Here is a 25,921-nt window from a genome sequence, read left to right on the forward strand (position 1 = left end):
TTTTTTTTACTTTTTATCTACTCGCCTACCTCACGAAACTGAGCTGAAATTACTCGTAATCATGCAAAGACCTCGTTCGGCGCATTAACTGCCGTGGTTCTATAACTCCGTTTTTACGGTTGTATTATATGCCTAATATCTTGAGATCTAGTTATATGGAGTTCCATGTATGTGCGTAACAGAATTCGACCGCCAAAACTCACTGTAGATATATTCAAAGCTATCTACATTACAGAAACTGTTCGTCCTTTCATTAAAACGAAATTAACTAACATAAAAGTATTAACTATGATCAATATACGGATCAAATCTGAAGCTCGTGTACATACAACGTAACATCTCATGTAATATAAATCAAATCAAGCGTGCAGTAAGTGTTTATTATGTCTCTTGGAATCTGCACTACACCAACGATCATGCCGAGATTCAGTTGGCATAAACTCGTAAATATCCTCCACGTAGATTTTTGTAAAATTATATGGTGGAAGGAAATATTGGATAACGAACTTATGTTTGGAGACTTATTGGTCTTGTTCCTTGAAAAGTTCTTGATCATTATCAACCTCTCTAGGCTACGTGATTCTGATTCATTATTATCATCCATTATCTAACTCCTTATGTACGCCGAGATTTCTGCATTACTATTGTTCCTGTTTTTCGGAAATTCAAAATGTAGACGATTTTGAAGGTGAATCGAAAAAAAAACATTTTGGAATCTAGTTTGGGGGTAAATTCTTTTTTTTTCGATTCACTCCTATACACTAATATTTATACCGTTGTCACCATGCACAAATCATCGGTGATTTACCCAGTGTCCCCCATAATCCTTAAGTGTGAGCAGCTGCGATAATTCCTAAGCTGCAAAAGTGCTTGGGCGGGCTGATATTGAGCATAAGCATTCAGATTCAATACTGTGAAATGATAAGGATTAGAAGCGCAGTTAGTCGGTCTGCTTGCAGGTGATCAGGTGTAGGGACCGTGCTCGCGCATGAAATTTCATGTGTCATGTGCAGTTTCGAATCACGCGGGTGTTCTATTAAAATCAATTTGAATCCAGAGTGGCGCCGCATGGTGAGCGAGTGGGATCCCCCCTTGCGAATCACGATTCCTGTTGGAAGTTCAGCGGTGAGCTGTGCTGCGAGTTCCATGGTAGCTCCGTTCACCGACTTCACTCCTTCCTCCGACCTCCCCCTGAACCTTATCCGGCAGCTTCTACTAGGCTCGTTCGGTACTCCAGCGAAGTCTCGTCTGAAGTCTCGCGCCGCGCGCGCGGCTGTTCATCAGGGTGGGTAGATCGTGCGGTTGTGTTGCTTGTACGGACGACTGCGGAGGAAGGAATGGACACAAACATTGAAACACACATTTCGAAGCATCGCAGTGAGCAGCACTGCCACCGTACCGTGCGTGTCGTCTGTGAATCCGGAATCGTCTGCTTCGTTGCTCTCGGGACGGTTATCTGGTCGCCCCGTAGATCGTAGAGAGGCCAACTGAGCTGTACTGGGCACTCCTGCGATTTTCTCAAAAATGTGTGGTCGATGTTTTCCAAAAAATTTGGGGGTTTCGCGTCAATTTTCGCGTTGACGTTTCGCGATATTGGTGCAGCTGTACGGTGGTGGTCCTGGTCCTGGTAGTGTTATCATTATCGAACAGTGACTGGAGATTTTATTATTCCAAACAAAACACCAGTCAGCAGACGACCTCTCGCCTTCGGTCCCCGCATATCCCGTTGCCCGTTAAACCCTTTAACGGGTAACAGATGAGACAATGGTGAGGAGGGTGATTATTACCGTTTAATAAGGGCGGGTGGGGATCGGGGAATCTGGACGACTTAACCCGACGACGAAGAAACCTCCGGGTGTCGCGGGAATCGGAATTGGAATCTTTTCGTCGATCCACCGGGAGTGCCGAGTATCGGAGGCTGGCGCCCCGGCCGAATGTGGAGGCTGGAAAAAATAGGCTAGAGTCTACTGACAGGGTGATTAGGAGCGATCTCCCTCGAAGAGTGATTCGTCGACCCCGAATTCATCATAGTTATATGTTTTGACTTCCGCGTCAGGATATCGCACGCTATGGCGGGTACCAAATCCGTCGCAAATGTTGTGCAGATAAAACCTGTCGAGGTCTCCCAGCAGCTTCAAGACGGTGAAAAATTCGTAAAATGGGACGAGGTAAGCTGCCCCTTACTTTTTTTCAACATATTTCATCACTCGTCTTTTAACTTTATTTCAAAAATCTATTATTACTGTCCACTGTTGTCATATGTTGTACAGAAATTTGCGAAATAATATTTTTCATGTCAGACAACGGAACATTACTCGTTTTTTCAGTAGCGAGTTACAATAGACACACAGTAAAATCTACTGATCCGACAAAAACATTGGCTATGTTTGGAACCGGTCTTTACTAAAATAAACGAAAAAATTAGACGAAAGAAAGTCTGAGAGAACCCGATGTTTGGATTGTCTGTTACATAATTTCTTGCGATTCAAATGTCAAGATTCTGTCCTACACTGAAATGCAGAAACACTCCAGATGTTATAGCCATTAAAAAATCGAGTCCTGTATTGCCAGTTGTCGTCAAAACAGTCGACCGTGTATGCTGAACTTTATGATAAGGTTCTCAATTCACTATAGTGTACAATTACCTGTGATACGAAAATTGTAGCTTTGCCATTCAAACATTTTATAAACAGATGTATGTTGTATGTTATGTACGTATGTACAGTTCTTGAAAGTTTGTGAAAGGCTTGAAAGTTGATATCGCAACAACACGGTATTCACTATTTAGAGTTGACACAACTTTCCACAATGAACTGTAGTTATGCAATGTTTCTCAAAAACAAAGTAGAGTAGTTATAAAATTTTGTAATCATTGACATTATTCAAACATGTTTCCCTCATATGCGCTAGATCGTGTCAAGAATTATGCGCATTGGAATAGTTGCACGCCATGTTATGATACAAATTTCAATTCTGATGTCTATGATATAATTTCAGAGGATACATTTAAACCATTCAAAAGTACACAATTCAACTGAAATTGAAATTTTTACGATACCTCATTTGATGTCTTGTAGTAAGAGACTAGCATAAATAATTGTTCATTCATTGCTTAACATCATATGTAGTATTAGGCCCACTTGGATCTTTCTTGCTTTTTGCATAAAACCTTGCTAATCGGATGTGACGGTGTTCACCATAATTTTTCATATGGACCAAAATATATTGCTTTCATTAAAAAATCCAGTGTCAACTTCAAACAGCCTTGATCTGTGGGAATCAAGTACTGTTTAAAGGGATACCTCATCTAGATCAGTTTTGTGCTGTATTCTTTAATTCAAGTTTCTAATGGTTGGGATTCGGCTCAGGCATTGGTGCTATCTTGGTAGACAGCGATGAAAGAGCAAAATTGGTCTGTGTTGTAATTCCAAGTACACAATAGATATTTTGTGGAAGAGACTCTTGAAAGAAATGATTCATGAATTTCGAAGACAAAATAATGTGCCTTGGACATTGATCAAATCTAGCATAGTTACAGAAATCATAAGAATAATTAAATTCTGTTGTAGGATTCGGGAGTTGGTACACCAGTTACGCTGCGGGTGGATAAATATGGCTTTTATCTTCATTGGGTAGATCAAAATAATGAAATGGACATGCTTGATATTTCTACAATACGGGATACACGGACTGGAAAATATGCTAAGATACCCAAAGTAAGATTACAACTGTTTTTTCACTATCTTAATTATTTTCCCAGTTGCTTTTTCCTTGAAGAAAAAAACCAATGCGTACTTTTGGAAATGTCAGCAGATGTGTCATACTCCAATCACAAAGCAGCAACTATTTTGAATATCGGTAACTGTCGAAACCTGCTAATCTAACCCAATGGTTTTTTTCTGTCTATATACCATTTATAAATGACGTGCATGATGTCATGATACGAAACTTTTGCTAATATGAACTATTCCATTGGTCAGCTTCATAGTGCTCTATTATCTTCTAATAAAATGTTTTCATGTTATAATCATCAGTTCCAACAAAAATTGAAGAAAAAAGTTTTGGCATCTGATCCTGCCAGCATTAATTCCTTAGGTGCTCATCATCCCAATAAATTCTGTACAATTATTACTAACTTCAACAAAAATAGAAAATCACCTGCCTGAAACTCTGTATTCGAGTTATTAATAGACCTTTTTTCCTAGACACACCTACTGCTGCTGCCTATTGCGCAAAGTAATTGATTAACAAAACAAATAACATGCCAAGCCAACAATTTTTCCATAAATCAATAAATCCCTTCTATGAAACTTTTCTCTGCTTGATTTTTAAACATGGAGTGATATCATGGGATACAATATTTTTGTGCACAGGATCCGAAGTTGAAATCTCTGGTAACGATGGGCTCGCAAGACAGCCTGGAGGAAAAAACTGTAACTGTATGTTACGGTTCTGACTTTGTCAATGTGACGTTTATTAATTTTTGTACCACGCGAGCTGAAATTGCAAGACATTGGACTGAGCAGTTACTGAAACTGGCATACAACTTGGCACAACTAAATTCTAGTACAATAATGTTCTTACAAAAAGCGCACACAAAACTCTCTTTAACTGCTGACAAGTCTGGGAAAGTTGCGATCAAAAAGTAAGTAATACTACTGGAGAAAGAGTCGTATGTTCAGTTTGTTCAAAATGAAAAGGTCATGATGAATACTTGGCTTGCTAGTGCAACCAAAAGTTTTTTTTTTTTTTTGTTTTAGTTTTGAAGAATAAAATCCAATTCTATAGGTGGTGTATGTGTTTTCAGCATAATAAAAATGTTCACACAAAACAAGGAGGACCGTAAACGTGTTGAAAAAGCACTCGATATTTCTGGCATGCCAACAGGCAAGGTAAGAGCATGTGTTGTCTACAATAGAAATGCATAAATCTTTTTTTATATTTAACTTCATTATTTCTCTGCAGCCTTGACTTGTCTCAACAAGTAAAGAGTTCCTTAACTATTCTGTTTGGTATAATAACAGATCGTATTTTTTCAACATGTTAGAGTCTAATACTGAGTGTATTAACATTTGGATTGGGCGTGTGTTCTATTTGTATTAAATTCTTTTTTTGTTACGAAACTTTATCACCGACTGTCACTTGTTTCGTTTTGTCTGACAATGGAAAATAGCAACTCACAAACGATTTGTCGTATTCACTCTGTGTCACAACGATCTTCAGTGATCAATTTTTCTTTTAATTTTGGACTTGTAAACTCAATTAATTCGTACCTGACAATATATCAGGCAATAGTATACAATCCGCGTTACTTCTTTGACTCTGGGAAATAGTCTGTTTCATTTTCTGTCATTTTATTTGTATTAACATTCGGTGAATTATTTCAACTGGCAATGTTTTAGTTGGCTTAGGGCCAAAGCTTGAGTCTTTTGATGCAGCAATATGCTTTTTTTTATTGTTCCAAAATGAACTTCTATATGTAGTAAATCCATTCCGAAATGTGATATTGTTCTCTCTGAAATGTCAAATGTCTCCAATGGTGTATACTTACAAGCTGTCTCAATACCTCAAAAATTCAATATCATTGACAGGACTTTGGGTTTTATTTAAGAATTCTTGATTCTAATTTGTTGCAAAGAATGTCGTGGAGTAGTTGATTGTTGTCACCGTCAAAAGTACGCAAATTCAGAAGAAAATCTCTGGACAATGTCGTGAAGTTAATGTAAATATAAATCATTCGAATTCACATGGTTGATCAATTTGATGAACGGAAATAATGTTAAGATCTCTGTATCCTTGGCTGCCACTAGGTTTATTTATTCAAGTAGAGCAAAGGTTTGCTGCGTACAAATGCGTGCTGGTAAATCATATTCTCCAAATTGTTGTGTTGGCTTGAGGCCAAAGACACGAAAGGAAGTTGTAAATTACCCTAATTTTCATGTTAAGTCTTGGAAAAAGCAAAAATCCTCCTAAAGAAATGCATAAAAGTTTCAGTAGCTGAATAAAGCTCAGTAACAACGGGAAATCCTCCCTGTGCACTTAGATAAACATTAGAGGTCACAGAGGAATATGTATGTATAATATGTTGGTTCTTTTGTTTCAGAATGACGCTATATCTTTGCAAAAGTTTCAATTTGAAGATTTTTTCAATTTTTATAAGTCTTTAACTCAACGGACTGAAGTTGAAAAAGTATTCGACCACATTGTGGGTACTTCAAAGCGTAAATTAATGTCGGCGGCACAGCTCGTGGAATTTTTGAACAAAACCCAACGAGATCCTCGCTTGAATGAGATCTTGTATCCTTATGCAAACACAGCACGAGCAAAAGACCTCATCAACGAGTACGAACCCAGCAAGTGCAATGCTGGGAGAGGACAACTTAGTTTTGATGGTTTTCTCAGATACTTAATGAGTGAGGATAATCCCATAATGGCTGTTTCGAAACTCGACCTCTCTGATGATATGGACCAGCCTCTGGCGCACTATTTTATCAATTCGAGCCATAACACTTATCTGACTGGTAAAAGATTTTCTCATACCGTATATAAGGTTTTTCCTGAATTATTCATTGCTAGTCATAATTACCGTCTCTCTGTCTCCCTTCTGGATCTTCATTTTTGATTTTCCTCCTCTTTGGTTCGTATAATCAGCAAGTATCACACATCGGTAAAATATGTTTGAAATTTTGCTCAGGGCATCAACTGACTGGAAAAAGTTCGGTTGAAATCTATCGGCAATGTTTACTGGCTGGGTGTCGCTGTGTGGAATTAGATTTTTGGAATGGCAGATTTGACGAACCTATGATTGTTCACGGGTAACACTGTCTTCTTCACTTTCTTCCCCATTACGACATGCTTCTCTATTATTTCCTTAGACATCTGGGCTTTTTAACAATTCTACTATTCGTTTATAGATACACATTTGTGCCTGAGATATATGCTCGCGATGTGATCGAGGCGATAGCCGAGAGTGCCTTCAAAACCTCGGAATATCCAGTTGTCCTCAGTTTCGAGAACCATTGCAATCCAAGACAACAGGCTAAAATTGCACAATATTGCCGAGAATACTTCGGTGATATGCTACTTGATGCACCGCTCGAATCTCACAAGGTAAAGTACCGTCGTTTGTGACTATATCTGACGCCATACTGTGTCCCTTTTTACATTGAAAATCACTCTAATTTCATGTTAGTAAAGTCATCACAATGTAATTTGTAAGTCATAATACCCAAATAACTTGGCTGAATGCCGATAATTTTCATCATTAAAGTAACGTCTGAATGAAGTCACATGTGATCAAATATCATTATATGACATTATCTCTCTGTACCCATGCATTAAATATAATGCACAGATCGGTCAGTCGTACTGCATAATGGTATGATCATTCTTAGACTTTCAATACCTCAATAATTTTCTCATATTTTCTATGAAACATTAGTGAGGTATTAAAGTTGAATATTTAAGTTGGATATCGATATTGTTTTCAAAATCACTGATATTTTTTACAGCTGGAGCCTGGTCAAGAACTTCCACCACCTTCGTCACTGAAGCGAAAAATAATAATAAAAAATAAAAAAAAGCATCATCATCACCACCATCACAAAAAACACCACAAGAAGCAACAAGCTCAATCACAGGATTCTGGCGAGGGCTCACAGGAGACAGATGATAATGTATCTGTAAATAACGGTGGGGCAGAAGGTGAAAGCGAACCACCGCCTGACATCATTCCACAAAACGAAGTGGTTGATGGAGTTGTAGCAGTTGCTGCAGTCGATCAGCAAATGGAAAATGGTGACCTTCCTCGTGCCCCAATGCTGCAACAGAGACAAGGGAGTAAGGATAGCACCCAAGACGACGATGGTTGGTAAAATTTTAATAAACACGGTAATAGATGATCAGGATGTACTGGTAAGAGGACTTATCGAAAGTTTGATGGAAATAATATTTTAGACGAAGATGAAGAATCTACTACTGATGAAGAAGAGTCCAATGTTGAGGACATAAAATTGAGAATAGGTGACAAGATCCCTGTGCCAGATAAGGTGGCAACAGCTGCTACTGCGAAAGAAACTGAGGCAGGAGCAGAAATATCTGCACTTGTGAATTATGTGCAACCTGTACACTTTAGTAGCTTTGAAAATGCTGAGAGTGAGTTTTGGATTCTACTGAATTTTTGATCAGTGACCTTTGATATTGTCTTCATGTTAGTATTTTGGTTAACTCTATATTACGATTAAGCAACCACTCATGATTTATAGAAAAAAATCGCATGTACGAAATGTCATCATTCGATGAGAAACAAGCAACAACGCTATTGAAAGAACGACCGTTAGAGTTCGTAAATTACAACAAACATCAGCTCTCTAGAGTGTATCCTGCAGGGACAAGGTTTGATTCTAGCAATTTCATGCCCCAAGTATTTTGGAATGCTGGCTGTCAACTGGTCGCATTGAATTACCAAACCTTAGGTAAGTTGGAAAATATTTTTGAAAATGGCGTGTCTATCTTTTTCGTAAGTCTTAATTATCATCATCATCATCCTTTTCCTTAAAATCCAGATCTTGCCATGCAACTCAACTTGGGAATTTTCGAGTACAACCATCGTTGCGGATTTCTCTTGAAACCGGAGTTTATGAGGCGAAAAGACCGGCGATTAGATCCGTTTGCTGAGTCCACCGTCGATGGCATTATAGCTGGAACGGTACACATACACGTAATTTCGGCACAGTTTCTAACGGACAAGAGGGTAGGTACTTACGTTGAAGTAGACATGTACGGCTTACCAGCAGACACTGTGCGGAAGAAGTTTAGGACCAAAATCGTACCGAATAATGGAATCAACCCCGTGTATGATGAGGAACCGTTTGTGTTCAAAAAGGTACATTGATAACTATTTTGATTTGATTCGCACTTTCAATTGTGAAATTCACATGATGAATATGATTCAAATATTTTGCTAGGTTGTTTTGCCAGAACTTGCATCGATTCGAATAGCTGCGTACGAAGAATCAGGTCGGTTGATCGGACATCGAGTGCTTCCCGTGGTTGGTCTTTGTCCAGGATATAGGCACGTTGCAATCCGAACCGAATGCGGGCAACCACTGCCTTTGGCTAGCCTCTTCCTGCATGTTATTGTCAAAGACTATGTTCCCGACGGCCTCTGTGACTTTGCCGAAGCCTTGGCTAATCCGATTAAATACCAAAGTGAGTTGGAAAAAAGGACAAATCAGTTGTCGGTGTTCACGGACGACCTTGAAGAACCTACGGAAGGTGATGTGGAGGTGATTAGCAAAATACTATATGTTACAACTTGATGAACCAGAATTTAATAATCTAACATAATTCGCATGGCCAGTTCATAACTTGTATCCCACTCACTCACTAACTCTGCACCCCGCTTTTAGGATAAGGATAAAGTTGGCATGGGAGCAAGTATCTCCAAACCAACAGTAAGTTCCATAGTGATATCGCATACCTTTTAGTCAACCATTAATTGAGACTTATCGTTAATGTATTACGTAGGATGAAATTGCGAAAGCAAAACGCCTACAATCCGCTGGAGAATTACCCGGATCATTACCCTTATCCGGCAGTCCACACGGCCGACCATCCATAGCGGGAATTTTAAATTCACCTGAGGTTCAAGAACTAGAGGACAGCCTTGTTACACCTGCATTACTACCAACGGATACTTCTGTGACTAAGAGCCCTGTGAACATGAGTACTGGTTAGTATTTCCACTATTCATATAACCTCTCAGATATGCTTCCAGATTCTACAATTCTTTTATTCTGTTATACAGTAAATGACGAGATAATAGCTGAATCATTCGAAAAGTTAATGGAAAATAAATTGATAAAAGACAAGAAAATGGAGTTGGACAAAAAGCTGGAATCTTTGAGAAAAAAACACGAAAAGGTGAGATGATGTTCGCATTTCTGCTACATCAATCCGAATCTGCGCCAAATATGAATTTGACCAACAACATTGTATTTTTGATTTCCTAATTATTAAATGCCTTCTGTTAGGAAAAAATGAGATTGCAGTCACAGAAAGGATCGCTCGATGGTGAAAAGCACAAGTCCAAGTTTTACATGAGCCAAAAGCTTGTCAAGCGACTGTCAAGTAAGAATATGTAAGTATCAGCAATAAATTGCACTGCTGCCAAAAATCTACATACAGCTAACTTTGTTAATAACTCACTTCAGATTCTCAAGTGAAGTGGGTTTGAGCACACAGCTGCTTGCTGAAACTTCTGAATGTTCTGAGATAGAGTCGCGCGATGGTGTCGAAGGCATCCCACGGGGATTACCAAGGAGTCAGAGTGAAAGGTTGCTCACTGTTTGCAAAGAGCATGTCTTACAGGAGCAAGAACTCCAAGAAAAATATCATGAAAGTCTATTTTCCACGTTAGAGAAAATCATGAAAACTTCCCAATCTAATCAACTGAAAACGCTCAAAGAAAATCGACAGAGAGAACGCGATGATGCAATGCGGAAATTGCAGGCTAAAAGACACGATCAGGTCAAGCAGCTTGCCAAGGTACATAAGGATAAAGGTGAACTGGACAGGGTAAAACGAGAACTGGCGAAATCTACAGTTGAGAAAGGTGTTAACGAATGTACTAAACTTAAAGAAATTTATGAGAAAAAACGGGCGGAACTCGAAAGACAACACGAAGAAGTCAGACAGAGGCTTGAGGAAGAGAGAGCTAAGGTATGATATTTTTTAGAGGTGTCGTCTTATGATAGTTCAATGCTCATGATTGATGGAAATTATTACATCAATGCTTGGTTCCAGGTGAAAGCAGCACTGCAAGCAGAGTACAGTAGTCGTTATAGCAAATTTGAGAGTGTTGAGTTCACTTTATCACCAACTGGCGCTAGCAGTATCCCTGAATCCCTAAGTGGAAACACTAACTAATGCTTTAGAACATGTCAGCCAGAATAACTCGTAGGCCTTGAAACTCACTTGCCGTGTTTAGACTGTCTATCAGACGATCTCCTGGTCTGAAGTTTTCTGTGTTTTGGGGACCTCGATAGGCGTGCAGTTCAACACGTAAGTCTTCTCACTTGACTTTGACGATTTTAACGCTCATCACATCCAGTTGTAGTAGAACTGAAGAGCTCAAAGAGTTTTGTTGCAAAACTTTTACACCAAACTAAGACAACCCGTTTGACTCAGAGAGCTTTTTTGAAGTAGTTACTACATTACACTCGTGCACTAGAATCTATGTGCACCTTATATTTTTACTTTGGTATTAATTTAACTTAATCAATCCACGTGCAGTTCTTTCAATAATTCCTGAAGAGTATAATAGTTTCCGTATCTACTATGTACTAGTAATTTCCTCAGACTTGATTAACTGAAGTTCGTCAATTGATTAAAATGCTAAGCTCAAATTTAAGGGAAACTGATCTGAAAGCATAGCATTTTTCATTTCCTCACTTGGAAGGTGATTGTGGTTATTATTTACACTTCAGTTCTTCTCATACTGTATTCACCTTCTACATTATACTTATTTTATCCTTACTACTCTTTTCTGGTTAAAAATGTCTAGACTTCAGTTAAAGAAAATGTGCGTACTACATACCAATATGAACTTCTTCTAACGTTGAGCTATTATCGTACCTAAACGCCGTTGATTATATTTTTCAAAACTAATGACCGCTTGTTTGGAAGATACTTATTCAGCCGATGCATAGATTGGTAAATTTTTGTGAATACACTTTCTTTCACTATCGAGCGAGACCTGCAAGACCAGTAAACAAATTATAATAAACTGAAAATATGAAAGCTAATTCTAAATAACTATAATCTCTTTAAAAATATCGATTCAATTTGTTGTTATATACATAAGATGTTACTCAGAAAACAATTCTAATCATATTTTTAACTAATTAATTTGTCGCTCGTAAAAGTAACCACCAAAAGATCTGAGGTGTATCAATATTGACACAAATCTCTTTGGCCCTTAAACAAACCAAGGGCATGTGCGATTATAACACATTTAATATATTTTTGACTGAAAGTAATCAACGTAAAGACATTTCTCAAGAACCTGTGTCAGCAGTGCTGGGACTGTTATTATATTTGCAAATTACCAGCTAGGCATCATAAAAATAACATCATGGAAAATGGTAGATATTTTTCCAAAAATATTAAAAATTTTCATGGTGTGAAGACATTTTAAGAAACAAAATTCAGATCTAGCTGTCGTGACAAAATCAATATTGTTCTATTGAAGTAAATGATTGGCTTGAACACAACAACATACATATATTTTATATATCCTATTGAACAAGATAAGTCACGAGGTATTTCTTTATTTGTTATTGTTGTTATGTGTTATCAAAAAATTGGATGATTTCTCACCCCAGCACTATTGACGTGGACCAGGCTCTGTTTAAGATTCGACCAAAGAATGAACTTTGGTCGAATCGCCTCTTTGAGGAAGACAATCAAAAATGTTACATAGTAAACTGAACTGTAACATTTTCCTTGTTGTTTCTAATCATATATATAAGCGAATCTTATTAACTATAAGCTAAACTTTTAAATGTGTAAACTTCTTGTGAAACGTGTTATTTATTTTTATTTAAATTATTGCCAACATTAGTATCAGATTACGGACATTATAAATAGGTATGTTCACTTATTACGTGGCAGCAAATTTAAATGGCGGTTGGACTTAGGTCAGGACATGATGAACATTTCAAAAAAAGATTTCAGTGATAATGAAATTGAGACATGCCCGAATCCTCATGGAGGAATCCTCCTCTTTTTTCCTGTCTCACTGTACCTCTGAATCTAACCGTCGATAGATAATTTAATGGAGACATGTTGTGATATTAAAGGATCTCAAAGCAATCGGAGCAACGTGAACTAGTCGTTGTGAAATAAACATCAAAAGCTGATTAGGTAAATGCTAAATGTTCACATTGCGCGTAACAGAAGATGCTTTATATTAAAAATACACTGAGCCGCACAAACCAATAGCAAACTGGTTTTCGATATGTCAGGGTGCTGATTACTCTTTTTTTCTTGGAGTTCACCAATACTTCAATATTTTATTATGAATTATGAACTTTGGATACAAACATTTTCTCCAAAAATTTAAACGTTAGCCGCCAACACCTGCTTATCTCGAGTAAGACAAATCTATTTTTTATACGACATAAAATACGCATTTTACACACAAGCCGCAAAAGATTCATTTGCATATCTGTTATTACATTTTTAACATATTTCAAGATTAAATACGCAGTAAACCTGTAGAAACCTGATTGTTTAAAACAGATTGAAGTACGTATGCATTTTTGTACTTTTCAATTTGTCGTAATGGAAAAAAAATCGAAAAAAAAGAATAAATAACTTGAGAAAGTAGGTGTAATGATAAAGTTGTTGAAGAATAATAGTGTGTGATTTATATTCAACAATGAATTTGACAATGGGTCGGCAATTTTGTAAAATTTGTGCGGTTGACAAATTCAACAATTACTATTGCCATTTTGGATGCAATTATTGGATAGCAAAAGCACCTATGAATACCTGATAATATTAGATCTAAATAATATCTGCATACATACAAAAGTAGAGGTACATACCTTTAAAAACTTACAAAGGAGTTGCATTTTATAGATAGTCATTACTGTGAGAAAAATGTGTGTGTTTTCCAAATAGTGTAGGATGAGTTGATATGATATATAATTCCAGGTAGCAGTGTCCAAACAATGTTCCCATTTTTTAGCATTTATTTTTAGCTTTTCATGCCCTTCACCTAGTAACTATTCTTATTTCATATAGTTACGGAATGTAATTATGTTTCAGCTCATTGCCATCTTGCCTGCAAAAAATGGTGATATTTGTTGGACCGATAGACCCGAATGTATTATATTGTTCAGTGCTATGTGGAAATTGGAAAATAAAACTCGTGACTGAGCCCTCAAGTAATGGTTCGAATCGTGAGGGCCTTTTTGCAAAGTTTGAATTTTTTTTATTTCCAAATTCCTGTAGCATTGCACTGTATGTAGAAGGAATTAGTTACTAATAGAACGCCTCTTCCAAACAGAACTTATCCATAGTGCATTGTAACTAAATTTAGTGAATTCATACCTTTAGTTAAATGTAAAATCAATGTTCATAGAAACGGTATTAATATATATATGTATATCTGCAGTTTTAGGTAGCTGGAAATATTATAGCGCAACGTTATATGTGACATAAGTATATTTATAAATGCACAAAAATTGCATTAGTTAGTTTAATCACTCTACGCATCGCTATCCAATTGGGTGTGAAGAAAACAGAAAACGAAGATCAGAGTTTGACTAACCATAACTTACCTATGATTGGAGAGTATGAGTCTGGGTCTGAGGTTTACAGGTGCACAATAAGGGCGTTAATCTAAGGACTTGCGTTTATTACAGGCGTGTATGCACTGGTCAATGGCATTACAATGGAATTATCGTCAACGGCGCTGGCTTACAGGTAGCGCTCTATTATCATGAGAGCTTGGCGCAATATGGAAATGATTCATATTGTAATAGATTTTTTTTACTATTTATTGCCACCAGCTCATGCCGATACAATTATTAACTTATTTTGCTGCATCGGACAAAAAATCACAATCAAGGCTACTCCTGCTACTTTTAAACTTTATTCTGTTGTCTTCAAACAAAAACTGAAACAATCTCGTCATACTGTCCTGCCAGATGGTGGCATTTAGTTCAGACTGGAGTAGCCAAGAATGAGTCGTAGTCGCAAAGTACTTTTGTACTAACCAAGAATGATTATATGATTTTTATTAGATAGAGATAGAGTAATTTGAGTATTTGGTTTGAAAAACTAAGCTTCATATGATTACATTATTAATGGTACAAATTTCTTTACTTTATATTGGTGAGAGTGATCCAAGATCTTCCATTAAATCATAGTGATAAGTGTATATTATTTTGATTTTCACTTATCTATGACTTTTGTCTATTTAATTGAAATCAAAGCAATGAATTTATTTATATTTAGCCAATACACCTTCAGCTTATTGATATAGTTTGCTGCCCTGTCCTTGCAAAAGTAAAATTTCCATTTTCTTTCACATTAACCGGACTCAGAATAGGTTTACAATCGTTATTTTATGTTTAAGATACAAGTCACCATTTAGGACAGAATATTTACCCTGGGAAAAAGCGATGCATAGATTCGAAGTAGGCTAATCAGGCTCAGTAGCTGAGAACTGGGCACACAATAAGAGGCTATTTGTTGAGGGCGATGAAATCTTTGATTGCTTTTATATTATGATTATGTTTGTGACCAGTGCTCAGATTCTGCATTTTTATCCCAGTAACCATACATAATATATTGTATATTAGCTTGAAACCTCCTTCCCTCATATTTATATATACAAAATAATGATACAAATACTATATCCATGTTGAAATATTATGTGTTGTTGCTGTTGATGTTGTTATCATAACATAATGTAATAATTGTTCGTAGCAGTAATAAGATAGCATCGATTTACAAAGTTAAATATATATATATATATGCGTTACTTTAGAGTTATCTGTAGAACCAGTATAATTGAAGCACCGCATTATCCCGTATCGTGCGCATACTGATTGTCGAGCCAAGCGCTGTCGGAGGCTTCTAGTCGGTGGAGATTTTTCCAGATATTCAAATACGCGATCACGCTATCGCTCGACAAATCGTTTCTTGACACAGTGATGCGTAGGCAGTCTTCCTAAAAACTGACAAATTTGCTGGTATCAAAAATTATCTTGTTTGATAGAAGCATATTTTGTCGAATGATTCACTATGATTTCGCTTATTTTAGTGACTTTAAAAATACCGCGACCTAAAATGTAATTGTTTGGTCGAAGTGAATGATCAATCGAATATTTTGGTTTTTTTGTTTGTTTCAGTATGCCCCGCACTTAAGTGATTAGATCTATCATTAGGATAGAAGATAAATGCATCTGTATTCAGATACCATTATTTTTATTTCTCTAGCTGTTATATTGTAACTATGAGATTTCCGAAACTTAGGCACTATGAATTGTCAACCTGCAACGCTCACTACAACGCTTATTGAATCTTCCAAAATAGAAAAAAAATGGGAAAGAAAAAAACTTGTTATTTATTTTTTACAGCTTACACATAGTTATATTTTAGCTGGCATTTGTCGTTTAGTTGCTATTTGGCTTCCTTAGGCTTGTAATGCGACACTTGTTTGTTAGTATGTCTTAGCTTTGACATTGGAGATACAGGGTATTCAGAAAAATTAAAATGCACATTTTATAACTATAAGTTATGTATATGCCATAAAATAATTAACACCATAAGCCGTTACAGAATGAATTTATTAGTTAGAATTTTATTACATGGCGTTTCACATTTTTGCTGTCAGTAATTGCTTTGGATGACTACAGCAGGTAAATTGATAGACAGACGTACACTTATAAATATATGTACGTTTAGTATACCTAGACCTAGTAGCGATTTGTTTTTTCTGGAAACTCTGTAGATAATCTAAACCACGGTGTTGGTTATCAATGTGGGGTGTATGCATAGAATAGTAAGTCCACGATATTAACGGTTGTCGAATAGACAAAACAAATATCTGGGAAAAAGGAGAAAGTGTAGTTAACGGCCTACAGATAAATCGTAGCTCCCTGGCCCTGTGACATTTTAACAAAGATTCACAATCTTCCTGTCTTGAAAAGTTACGTCATATTATATCGATAAGTTTTCGTACAACGATTCTTTGTACCTGAACAATTCACTCTTGATTTTCTGGATCAGTCCATCGATATCGATTGATAGACCATCTCAACTCTGTCGTGTTGATTTTCAAACAACTACAGCACGTTGGAAGTCAATTTTATTTGACAGAGATGATGGAATTGCTCACGCTCAATTCACAAAGAGTACTTTCTTTATTAAAATATGAACTACATGTATATCTAATCCTCAGTTGTTTATTGATGTTGAATATCATAAGACAAAACCAAAGTTACTATGCCACAATATATTGTATATTAAACTAATGTATGCGTTTTTCAATGATAGAACGACGACGATAATGAACGGTTGAACTTTGTTTTCAATAAATGTCGTGGGCCAGGTATCATGTGTTAAAATAAATTTAAAAACATTATTATTATTATATAACTAAGTAATTCAGCAAAGGCTTATCGGATACGTGCAATCTTGGGAACCATCCTTATTTCTTGATGTTATTTCTACTTTTGTTAGGTCCTTTTCTTTTTCTTTTTATGTTCATTTACCTGTTTTTTTGCGAGAGGATATTATACATTGTTACACACAGATAGATTTATTATCCACTATTTCACTGTATACATCATCGTACATGTACCGGATGTCTCGAGTCGATGATCAGGATGTCATGGTCATACTTCCGATCGACATCCATATGTACATAATGAAAAAAATAAAATATAAGTTGAAGACTTTCGGAATGAAAGTTTTTTTTTTAACTTTTCTGTTTTGTGACACTGAAAGAATCAACGCTTCAGAGATTTGAGCTCGATTTTATTCTCAATCCTTACATGGGACATTAGGAGAATATTAAAAGATCAATAATTCTAATGTAATTCATTACACTGTGTTAATCATTATCACAACATTCGTCAAACGATCACGACTTCCGTCTTCCCCATGATTATAGAGTTAGATAAGTTACATTACATTTTTTTGGTTACCATAATTTATTCAATTTATCCATAATTATTAGCTATGTATCTTCGATTATTTACAACGAATGTTACTGTTCAATTGTTATGTGATAACCCGGACATAGATGTATGTAATTTAAAAAATATCTTACATAAAACATATAAAACAATATTGTAAAATTTGTCGCAACTATGTAAATTTGATGTTTTATTATCCAATACTCAACCATAAAAATTGTTGAATAATTTTTTTAACTTATACTGTCTGCATCGCTGTACAATTATATTTATGTATTTATATTTATTATACCGCAGATTTTATTTTATACATCTTTCAATATTAACAATAACATTGATAATGACGACGGTGATGAAAATTATAATTATTTCAAGAATGATAATAATAATAATTACTATAATTACTTGTATTCATATTTTGATTTTGATTTTGATTCTGATTAATTTTATTTACTCTTTACCCCAATTATATTGATCTGTTGTGAACGACCTATATCAGCAGATCGATATTATCTTCCATCATCCTTGACACTAACGTTTACGCGCTTTAATTATATCACATTATTCGAATCATTTTCAAATTTTTTGGTAAACCCACATACGTACGATTCTTTATCAGTACACCCATTTATGAATGTTAATTTTTGCGCATAATACCCTTGTTGATTTATATCATAACTCTACATCGATATCTACGATCATATACATATTTCACACTGAAAGTACTTTAAATAATAATGAAAAATGTTGTCACATACACGTATAGGTATGTGATATTGATAATACCAAACTATATACTTCTATATTTTCTATAAGCATTTGTCACGGCAAAATAATTAGCTAACTGTTTTTTCTCATAATTATGTTCAATTTTCTGCTAAAAATTTTAAACATTTAGTGACAATATTTAAATCGTTAAAAAATTTACAAAAAACTAATTTTACGTAAAACTTGCTACCATGAGAAATGAAACGTAAATCAATGAATAATAAATTCGATTGCAATGCAGTTCATAATTTGTATCTGGTTGAGTTTTCACCTCTATAATTATATAATTAGGTTCGTCAGCTCTAATAATATATGAAATTTCTTTCTCTAACTCACTCGTGCCTTGCCCTAAAAGTCATCCTTCGCCGTATTATTGTATAATTTACAAAGAAACGAAAAAAAAAGAAACTTTTTTGTTATCCTAGTTTTCATTTAGTTTTAAAAATTATTTCATTTAACATGAATGTAATCGATGTTCGATGTTGCTTACAACCAGGATAACAATATGAAACACGTACCATAATACTATATTTGAAATATTGATAACAATAACAATAATTACCTTAATAACGATGGTGTAGCTATACGAAAGATAGTAACAACAATAAAGGAATAATAATTTGGTTATGAATAATAGTGAGTAATGTAAAAATATTATCCCTGTATATGAGGATTAGTTGGTATGGTTGGTAAGGCATGTTGCGTAATATAATGATGAGTATTGAATAGCGATAATATCATGAAGAGTACATGACCATGAGTTTACCTAATAAATGCTTTGAACATGGAAAATTTTCATTTCCCATAATTGCAGCGGCAAACGATCGAAGTTGAAAGAATAATGAATAAAATAAATTAATTTGATCTTCAAGAATAAAGGTCGGGCTATCTTATAGAACTGTAATTTTATCTAATATTGTTGAAAATGACGTGAATGGTTGTGTACTACTTGCAGCCTATGTTATATTTATATCTATTCACATACCGATACATGTATCCACCTACCTGTGTATATAAGGCATTCCACGTCGCTTGATCGATGATTTTCTCTCGCCTCTTCTGACCGGATTAATAATGATTTGAATATCGTTTGCCTTATTTTAATTTCTCGAAAAATCGAATTAAATGAATTTTTTTTATACACCTATGTATCGTATAGACAAGGTAAATGTGAAAGACAGATTTGTTCGTCTGAAATGATCGTCTTTGAGGGAATAATTGATACTTGATGTTTCTTGTCAGAAGAATCGGATAAAAATTCGGATAAACTTTTTATAGCGAGGAGTAGGTCATAGCAATCAATAGCAGGGGTAAATCGTTGGTCGACTTGTCGTGGGATGTCCTATGTATGTATATCGGTGAGTGTCGTATACCTTTAATGAATTAGTATGTAGTTTTGATATTCTTCCCGAGAGGTATATCTGTAAACCAAAATCAATTGTACGACATACTGTAATGTATAATAATATAATACTGATTCGAGTACAGCTGTCGTTTTATCCTATAGGAGTTCAGAATTATAAGGAAAGAAAAAATTTTTAGTGATATACTGCATTGATTGCGTACACAGAGACGTATAGTAATATACCTAATACATGTATAATTAGAATGATTAGAGTTGCGCTGCTTCCAGTATAATATATAACACATATTATACAAAATATGAATATAAATACTTTGTGAATTTTGGCACGTTGGCATTCGCGAGATAGGTGATCGTAGCGAATTGTTGGAGAAATTGTGTTCTGTTTTTCTCATAGACGAATCGAAAAAGGATATACTAAAGATAATTTGAGTTATTGTAATGTACTTGATGTAACGAAACGCGTTTGTCACCGTGCCGTAATTTGGTCGGTGTTCAAAAGTGTATGTGTATAATCTATACCTACATCATAGATATATTGAACATCTATGCCTACATACTTAAAATTAAATACAATAAAGCTGAACCTAAAGTTATAAAAAGGTACATATTGCTCTAATTCGTATTCACTTGGTTCTTATTTTTGTTTCATTACAGAATCTGCTAAATAAATTGATCTATTTGGATACGTACGTACGTACATCCATTGATATGATCGAGTTGACCCTAATTTATCGATGCAAGAAGTGAAAAATCAAGAATCTCTCGATGGGATTAATCCGCAGCTCAGTTCAATTGACGGATTCGTGTTTCTGGGGTTAAATTACATTGCAAAAGTGTTCTACAGGGGACTTGAAAAATAATTCATTTGCGACCCGAAAATTAAAAAAAATCCAAAAGGGTACCCTATTGCGGTTCACATTTTCTTTGCATTTCGCGTAGCTACGGAAAACAAACCTGTTAGATCAGTCACAGCCACACGCGACTACGAAAAGTTTGTTCACCCTATGCCCTGAGGTTTATCTATGAGTGGTAAAAACGAGTAGCTGCATGAATAATATTTTCGTAATTTTTACGGCTTTTTCAAATATACGATGAAGATTGTAAATGTTTTCAAAAAACCGTAGTCTTCTTCGTTGTTATTTTTGTTAATTTCCATGAACTCCGAGGCTTCTTTGACCAGATCATTTCCGTAGTCCTCTCTTAAATCCGGTGGCATTTGGGTGATAAAGGGATTGACGGATATTAAAAACTCTACCAACATGAAAGAAAATTGAACGACATTTGGGAACGGGTCCGAATTCGAAATTTTGGAAAAATTCATACTACCTTTCAATTCGTCCGAAGTGCGATAAAAATGGCTCGTTTGTCTGAGACTGAGATGGAGCACCTCAAACCCAATACTTTTGACCAAAGTTTCAAGCGTTTGAAGCGGCTGGTTGTTGGAATGTAAAACGGGTATAATGCTATTGTAGTCCTGAAAAATTGATTTCACCAATTACCCGGTTGGGTGAGGATGCATTTGGCTATGGCCTAAAACCGAAGACTCATAGTGTACCTGACGGCCAATACGCGTTGCGCGAAATGTTACTCTGCGGATGGCGTCAGAGTTACAATTAAAAAAGATCATACCTTCACATAGGAATGGTAACGTGGATATGTTGCTAAGATCGGATAGGCGCTATAGAAAGGACAGGCGGCAACAAAAGTGGCAAAAATACTACCCCCGGATCGGAGTATATCGAAGATGTTTTTGAAAGCTTGGCTGAAACAGAAAAAAGCTAATTATTTTTCATCGAGATGCTTTTCGAAACAATTGATGCATTTCGCTTTCAATTCACCTCAAATTTTGACACCAATGTAAACAGTAAAACGATGTCACATGATCAAACTGTCCTATGAACTTATTGGGTAGATCCGGTGTCTGTATGTCTAATTTTTCGAAAGCCAATATTCGCTCATGATACCCATATTGCGCTTTATTAAAGTCCAGCATAGCGTCGGAGATGTCCGAACCTTACGGCAAAGGAGTAATCAAAGGCAGGTTTTCGTCGAACCTACAATTAGCTCGGGTTTTTACCGTCACGGGAAGTGACATAACGTTTGAGACTCACAGAAAATTTTGGTATTCGGATTCATTTTTGGTAGAACGATATCGATCATGACATCCCCGGTACCGGACCCGACGTCGAGACAGCGCTCCGAAAATTTGGCCAATTCATCTTTGAATTCTTCGACGATTCTTCCAGTGCACTCCCGTTGAAGGCTATTGGCCTTTCTGTACGCCGCTGCTTGATGCATGATGTCCGAATTCACTCCACTCGGGAAAAAATACCGGGGCAGGTATGGAAAAAAAACTTATTTCGTAATTCGAATTTTAGAAAAATTCAAGATATCGCTAATCGCGAATTTGGTTCGAAATATTGTAAACTCTGCTATTACGTGAAGCGAAGTCACACGATATTCTACGTCTAACAACACAACGCGTGATCTCTCTTATAATGGTACTGATCTTAGATATCAGATTTTGGAATAGACTTGACCGTTAATATTTGTAAAATCAAACGCATGCGCACCTACAAAATCCTGCAAATAGTGCGAAGTTGATTACTACCGTAATATCTCTTATAATCGGTGAAGGATTTTAGACACGTTGGATTACATCACCATCGGGTCCGGAATTAACGTCATAACCAGATTACCGTGAACCAGTAAAATACTCCTATAGGTGTAATGACGATGTCAGCGATATCGTTTTTCCCACTTCATGGCCAGGCTTTAGCCGAAATTTTGAATTCAATCCATCTTTTGCTGTTAGTCACCTTCGTCCTCGCCTCCGTCACAGAACTCACAGAAACTTCCAATGCAATCCACCACAAATCTACAACTCCGATATTTTCTCCATTCACCCGCTAAACATATGTCGCCAATAATTTCTGATTTCTTTCAAAATGAAACGTGACCCATGCATATCTTATCATTCAGGATCGATTTTAGTCGTAGCATTATATTATTCGTTCAACGGATGCGTGTTCATGGGGTCAAAATACATTAGAATAGTTCCATACAATCGATTTTTGAAATACTTCATTTTTGACCCGAAAATCGAAAAAATCCAAAGGATCCTTGGATTTCTGTCGATTTTGGGTCGAAAAAACGTATTTTTTTTTATATGCTATTCTTATGTATTTTGATCCCAGGAATCCGAATTCAGAAGTTAAATCAGTCTACCTACAAAATTGATCGAGTTATCGCCAATTTTTCGCTTTTTTTAGCTTAAAAATGGAGATATCTCAAAGGGAAAAATTCGTAGCTCAATTTACTCAACGGATTCGTGTTCCTGGGGTCAAAATACGTAAGAAAAGTGCCATACGATCAATTTTAAAAAATAAAAATTTTTGGCCAAAAATTGAAAATTTTTCAAGGGGTACCCCTTTGGATTTTTTCAAATTTTGACCAAAAATTTTTATTTTTAAAAATCGTTCGTATGGCACTTTTCTAGTGTATTTTGACCTCAGGAACACGAATCCGTTGTCCAAATTGAGCTACGATTTTTTCCCTTCGAGATATCCTCAAATTTGTACCAAAAAATGCGAAAAAATGAGGATAACTCGGTTATTTTTGAAGATAGATCAATTTTTATTCCGGATTCGGATTCCTGAGCTCAAATTACATTAAGATAGACTAAAAAATCAATTTTTTATTTTTGACCCCAAAAAGCTGAAAATTGGCAATAACTCGGTTAATTTTAGAGATAAATCAATTTTTCTTTCAGATTCGGCTTTCTGAGGTAAAAATACGTAAGAAAAGTGCAATTCGGACAATTTTAAAAATACTTCATTTTTGGCCCAAAAATCGAAAAAATCCAAACGGGTACCCCTCGGAGTTTTTTCAATTTTGGGGTCAAAAATCAATATTTTTCATTCTTGAGTTTCCTATGCTATGCAGATTTTTGATTATGGCACAGTCACCCAAAAAATTCAATTAGAATCCAATTTTTTTTTTTCTGAAAATCGTAAAAATATCCATTGTAAAATCATTCAAAAATTCTTTACCGATTTTGGACTCGAATATGTCCAAAAATATATCGCCCAGCAAATCTCGCCTTTCGAGTTTTCACTTTTCGCTCAATATTCTTTCGACGGTCTATTGTGCAGATGTGGAAGGCTTTATTTTCTATTGATGTATCGTACAAAATGTTTGAATTTCAAACCTGCGTAATATGTACATACATAATACATTTACATTCACTCACTATCAGTTAGGACGGCTTTTTCAAGTGTACGACGACCAAATGGAATGTCGATAGAATGCTCTTTTCTCTTTTCTCAGTGTTTCCTCTATTGAATATGATCAACCGCTTCAAACTTTCTTTCAATAGATCATCTTGGTACTCTTTTTGAAGGTCGGTTGGCATTCGCGCCATGAAAGGATTCACCGTTATCAAGAAGTCTGCGAAAAATAAAAAAAAAAAAATGTTATATCAGCACCTATAGGATCGAGCTTGGATAATAGAAAATCGAATGAAATATTTTTACTCTTCATCGCATCTGCATTCTCAAAGAAATGATTTTTTTCTCTGCAGCTGCAGTGAATCACCTCAAAGCCCACGTTTTCGGCGAGACTTTTGAGACTCTTGCGCGGCTGACTGTTGTATTGGAAGAAGGGTATGTAGCGCTCGCAGTCCTATATAAATTCAGTTAGAAAAATCAATCAGATGACCTCGAAATTACTCAAGTGCAATTTAACGTGCATACTTTGACGTAGGGACTGTAACGTGGCAACGCTGCTAAAATCGGGTAGACATCAATGATAGGTTGTCTCGCGATGAAAGTCATGACGCTGGTACCTCCGGGTCGAAGAATACTGAATATATTTTCGAACGCTCGACTGTATCGGCATACAATCATGAAAAACAAATGAAAATTTTCACCAACGTTTTCGAAAAGAACATTTATGCGAATTACTTTTTACTCACCGGAGATCCCGGCACCAGTGAAGACAGTAAAATGACGTAACGATATCAAACTGTCCTATCAAATGTTTTGGTAGATCAAGTGTCTGGATATCCAGTTGTTCGAAAGACAATCGTTCGTTGTCCCCATAACTTTCTTTACAAAATTTCAACATGCTTTCTGAGATGTCCGAACCTTGGGTGAAGATTATATTTAAAAAAACATTTCTATTGAAATTCAATTGTTTCTCATCGTTCCAGAAAATTGAATCTTACAGACAACGGTAGCCCTTGGATCCAATTTCGGGAGAACGAAATCGATCAAAACATCCCCAGGACCGGTGCCAACGTCGAGACAGCGCCCCGAAATTTTACTCAGTTCTTCTTCGTACTCGTCAGTAATAATTTCAGCGTCGTGTCGTTGTTGAGCATTCACTGCGGCGTAAGACGCTGGTTGGTGCATTATGGCGAAGCTCGATTTCAAAAGCAAAAAATTCTTGAATCTCAACTTTCGATCAACTTTCGATCAACTAACGATCAAATTTATGCAACACACCTGATCACGAAATCTGAAATCTCAGACTCTTCTTCACGATATACTTTTATACACCCAGCTATAAATGGCCTTCGAGGCATTAGAACATGATCACTTCTCTATCTAATCGATAGCAGTTCAATACTGTGGATTTATTCTTGCGATTATACAAGTCTCGTGCCTTTCAGATGATTGTGTGAAAAAAGTTAATTAAACTGGTACTGACGTTAGTTATGTTGGAAGACGATGACGCAATGACTGAAGCCTGGAGCTGGGGATTTAAAAAATTGGTGATTCAATTCTCTGCGTCTGACGAGTCAGAGATCGCCAAGGTTTCGAGGAATTGAACTAGCTTGTTTACTGGAGATAAGACATCAAGACCTGGGTCGCTCAAGACTTTGGACAGAATTGAAACGAAATCACTGAAAATTCTTAAAACCAATTGAAAAGGTATGCAAGTAATAAGACACCTGATCGTTATCCTAGCATCGTATCTTACAATTAGCTAACAATAAGAGCTCTACAGGAAACTGGCCACTCAATAGTACGCCTGACTAGCGGCAACTTAAATTGCGTTTACC

The 25,921-nt window shown here is 36.0% G+C and overlaps 2 protein-coding genes across 5 annotated transcripts; one reads left to right on the forward strand and one right to left on the reverse strand.

The window, feature by feature from the left end:
- Nucleotides 1-1,819: 1,819 nt before the first annotated feature.
- Nucleotides 1,820-20,640, forward strand: LOC105684606 (1-phosphatidylinositol 4,5-bisphosphate phosphodiesterase classes I and II). 4 transcript variants are annotated; one of them, XR_007276884.1, is made up of 19 exons: nucleotides 1,820-2,168; nucleotides 3,570-3,716; nucleotides 4,374-4,645; nucleotides 4,808-4,892; nucleotides 6,104-6,521; nucleotides 6,695-6,815; nucleotides 6,915-7,110; nucleotides 7,512-7,866; nucleotides 7,957-8,154; nucleotides 8,265-8,474; nucleotides 8,565-8,884; nucleotides 8,967-9,287; nucleotides 9,411-9,455; nucleotides 9,529-9,733; nucleotides 9,809-9,924; nucleotides 10,035-10,141; nucleotides 10,215-10,722; nucleotides 10,807-11,064; nucleotides 20,509-20,640. XR_007276884.1 is itself a non-coding variant. In XM_012398076.3 (18 exons), exons 1-18 carry the CDS (start codon nucleotides 2,070-2,072, stop codon nucleotides 10,927-10,929), a joined length of 3,846 nt encoding a protein of 1,281 aa, XP_012253499.2. In that variant the 5' UTR covers nucleotides 1,820-2,069; the 3' UTR covers nucleotides 10,930-20,457. The 4 variants fall into 4 exon arrangements, 2 of the variants coding, with proteins under 2 accessions (XP_012253499.2, XP_012253501.2); XR_002305608.2 differs by lacking the exon at nucleotides 20,509-20,640 and adding an exon at nucleotides 15,930-20,457; XM_012398076.3 differs by lacking the exon at nucleotides 20,509-20,640 and having other exon boundaries at nucleotides 10,807-20,457.
- On the reverse strand, nucleotides 19,937-25,826 carry LOC105684607. Its single transcript, XM_048650691.1, has 12 exons — nucleotides 25,362-25,826; nucleotides 25,082-25,278; nucleotides 24,830-25,001; nucleotides 24,609-24,741; nucleotides 24,390-24,537; nucleotides 24,120-24,303; nucleotides 22,294-22,388; nucleotides 21,966-22,208; nucleotides 21,693-21,867; nucleotides 21,484-21,616; nucleotides 21,181-21,328; nucleotides 19,937-21,105 (listed from the first exon to the last, which is right to left on the reverse strand). Exons 1-12 carry the CDS (start codon nucleotides 25,439-25,441, stop codon nucleotides 20,924-20,926), a joined length of 1,890 nt encoding a protein of 629 aa, XP_048506648.1. The 5' UTR covers nucleotides 25,442-25,826; the 3' UTR covers nucleotides 19,937-20,923.
- Between the last annotated feature and the right edge of the window lie 95 nt (nucleotides 25,827-25,921).

The sequence above is a fragment of the Athalia rosae genome, chromosome 2 (genome assembly GCF_917208135.1).
Source record: "Athalia rosae chromosome 2, iyAthRosa1.1, whole genome shotgun sequence".
Lineage (NCBI taxonomy): Eukaryota > Metazoa > Arthropoda > Insecta > Hymenoptera > Athaliidae > Athalia > Athalia rosae.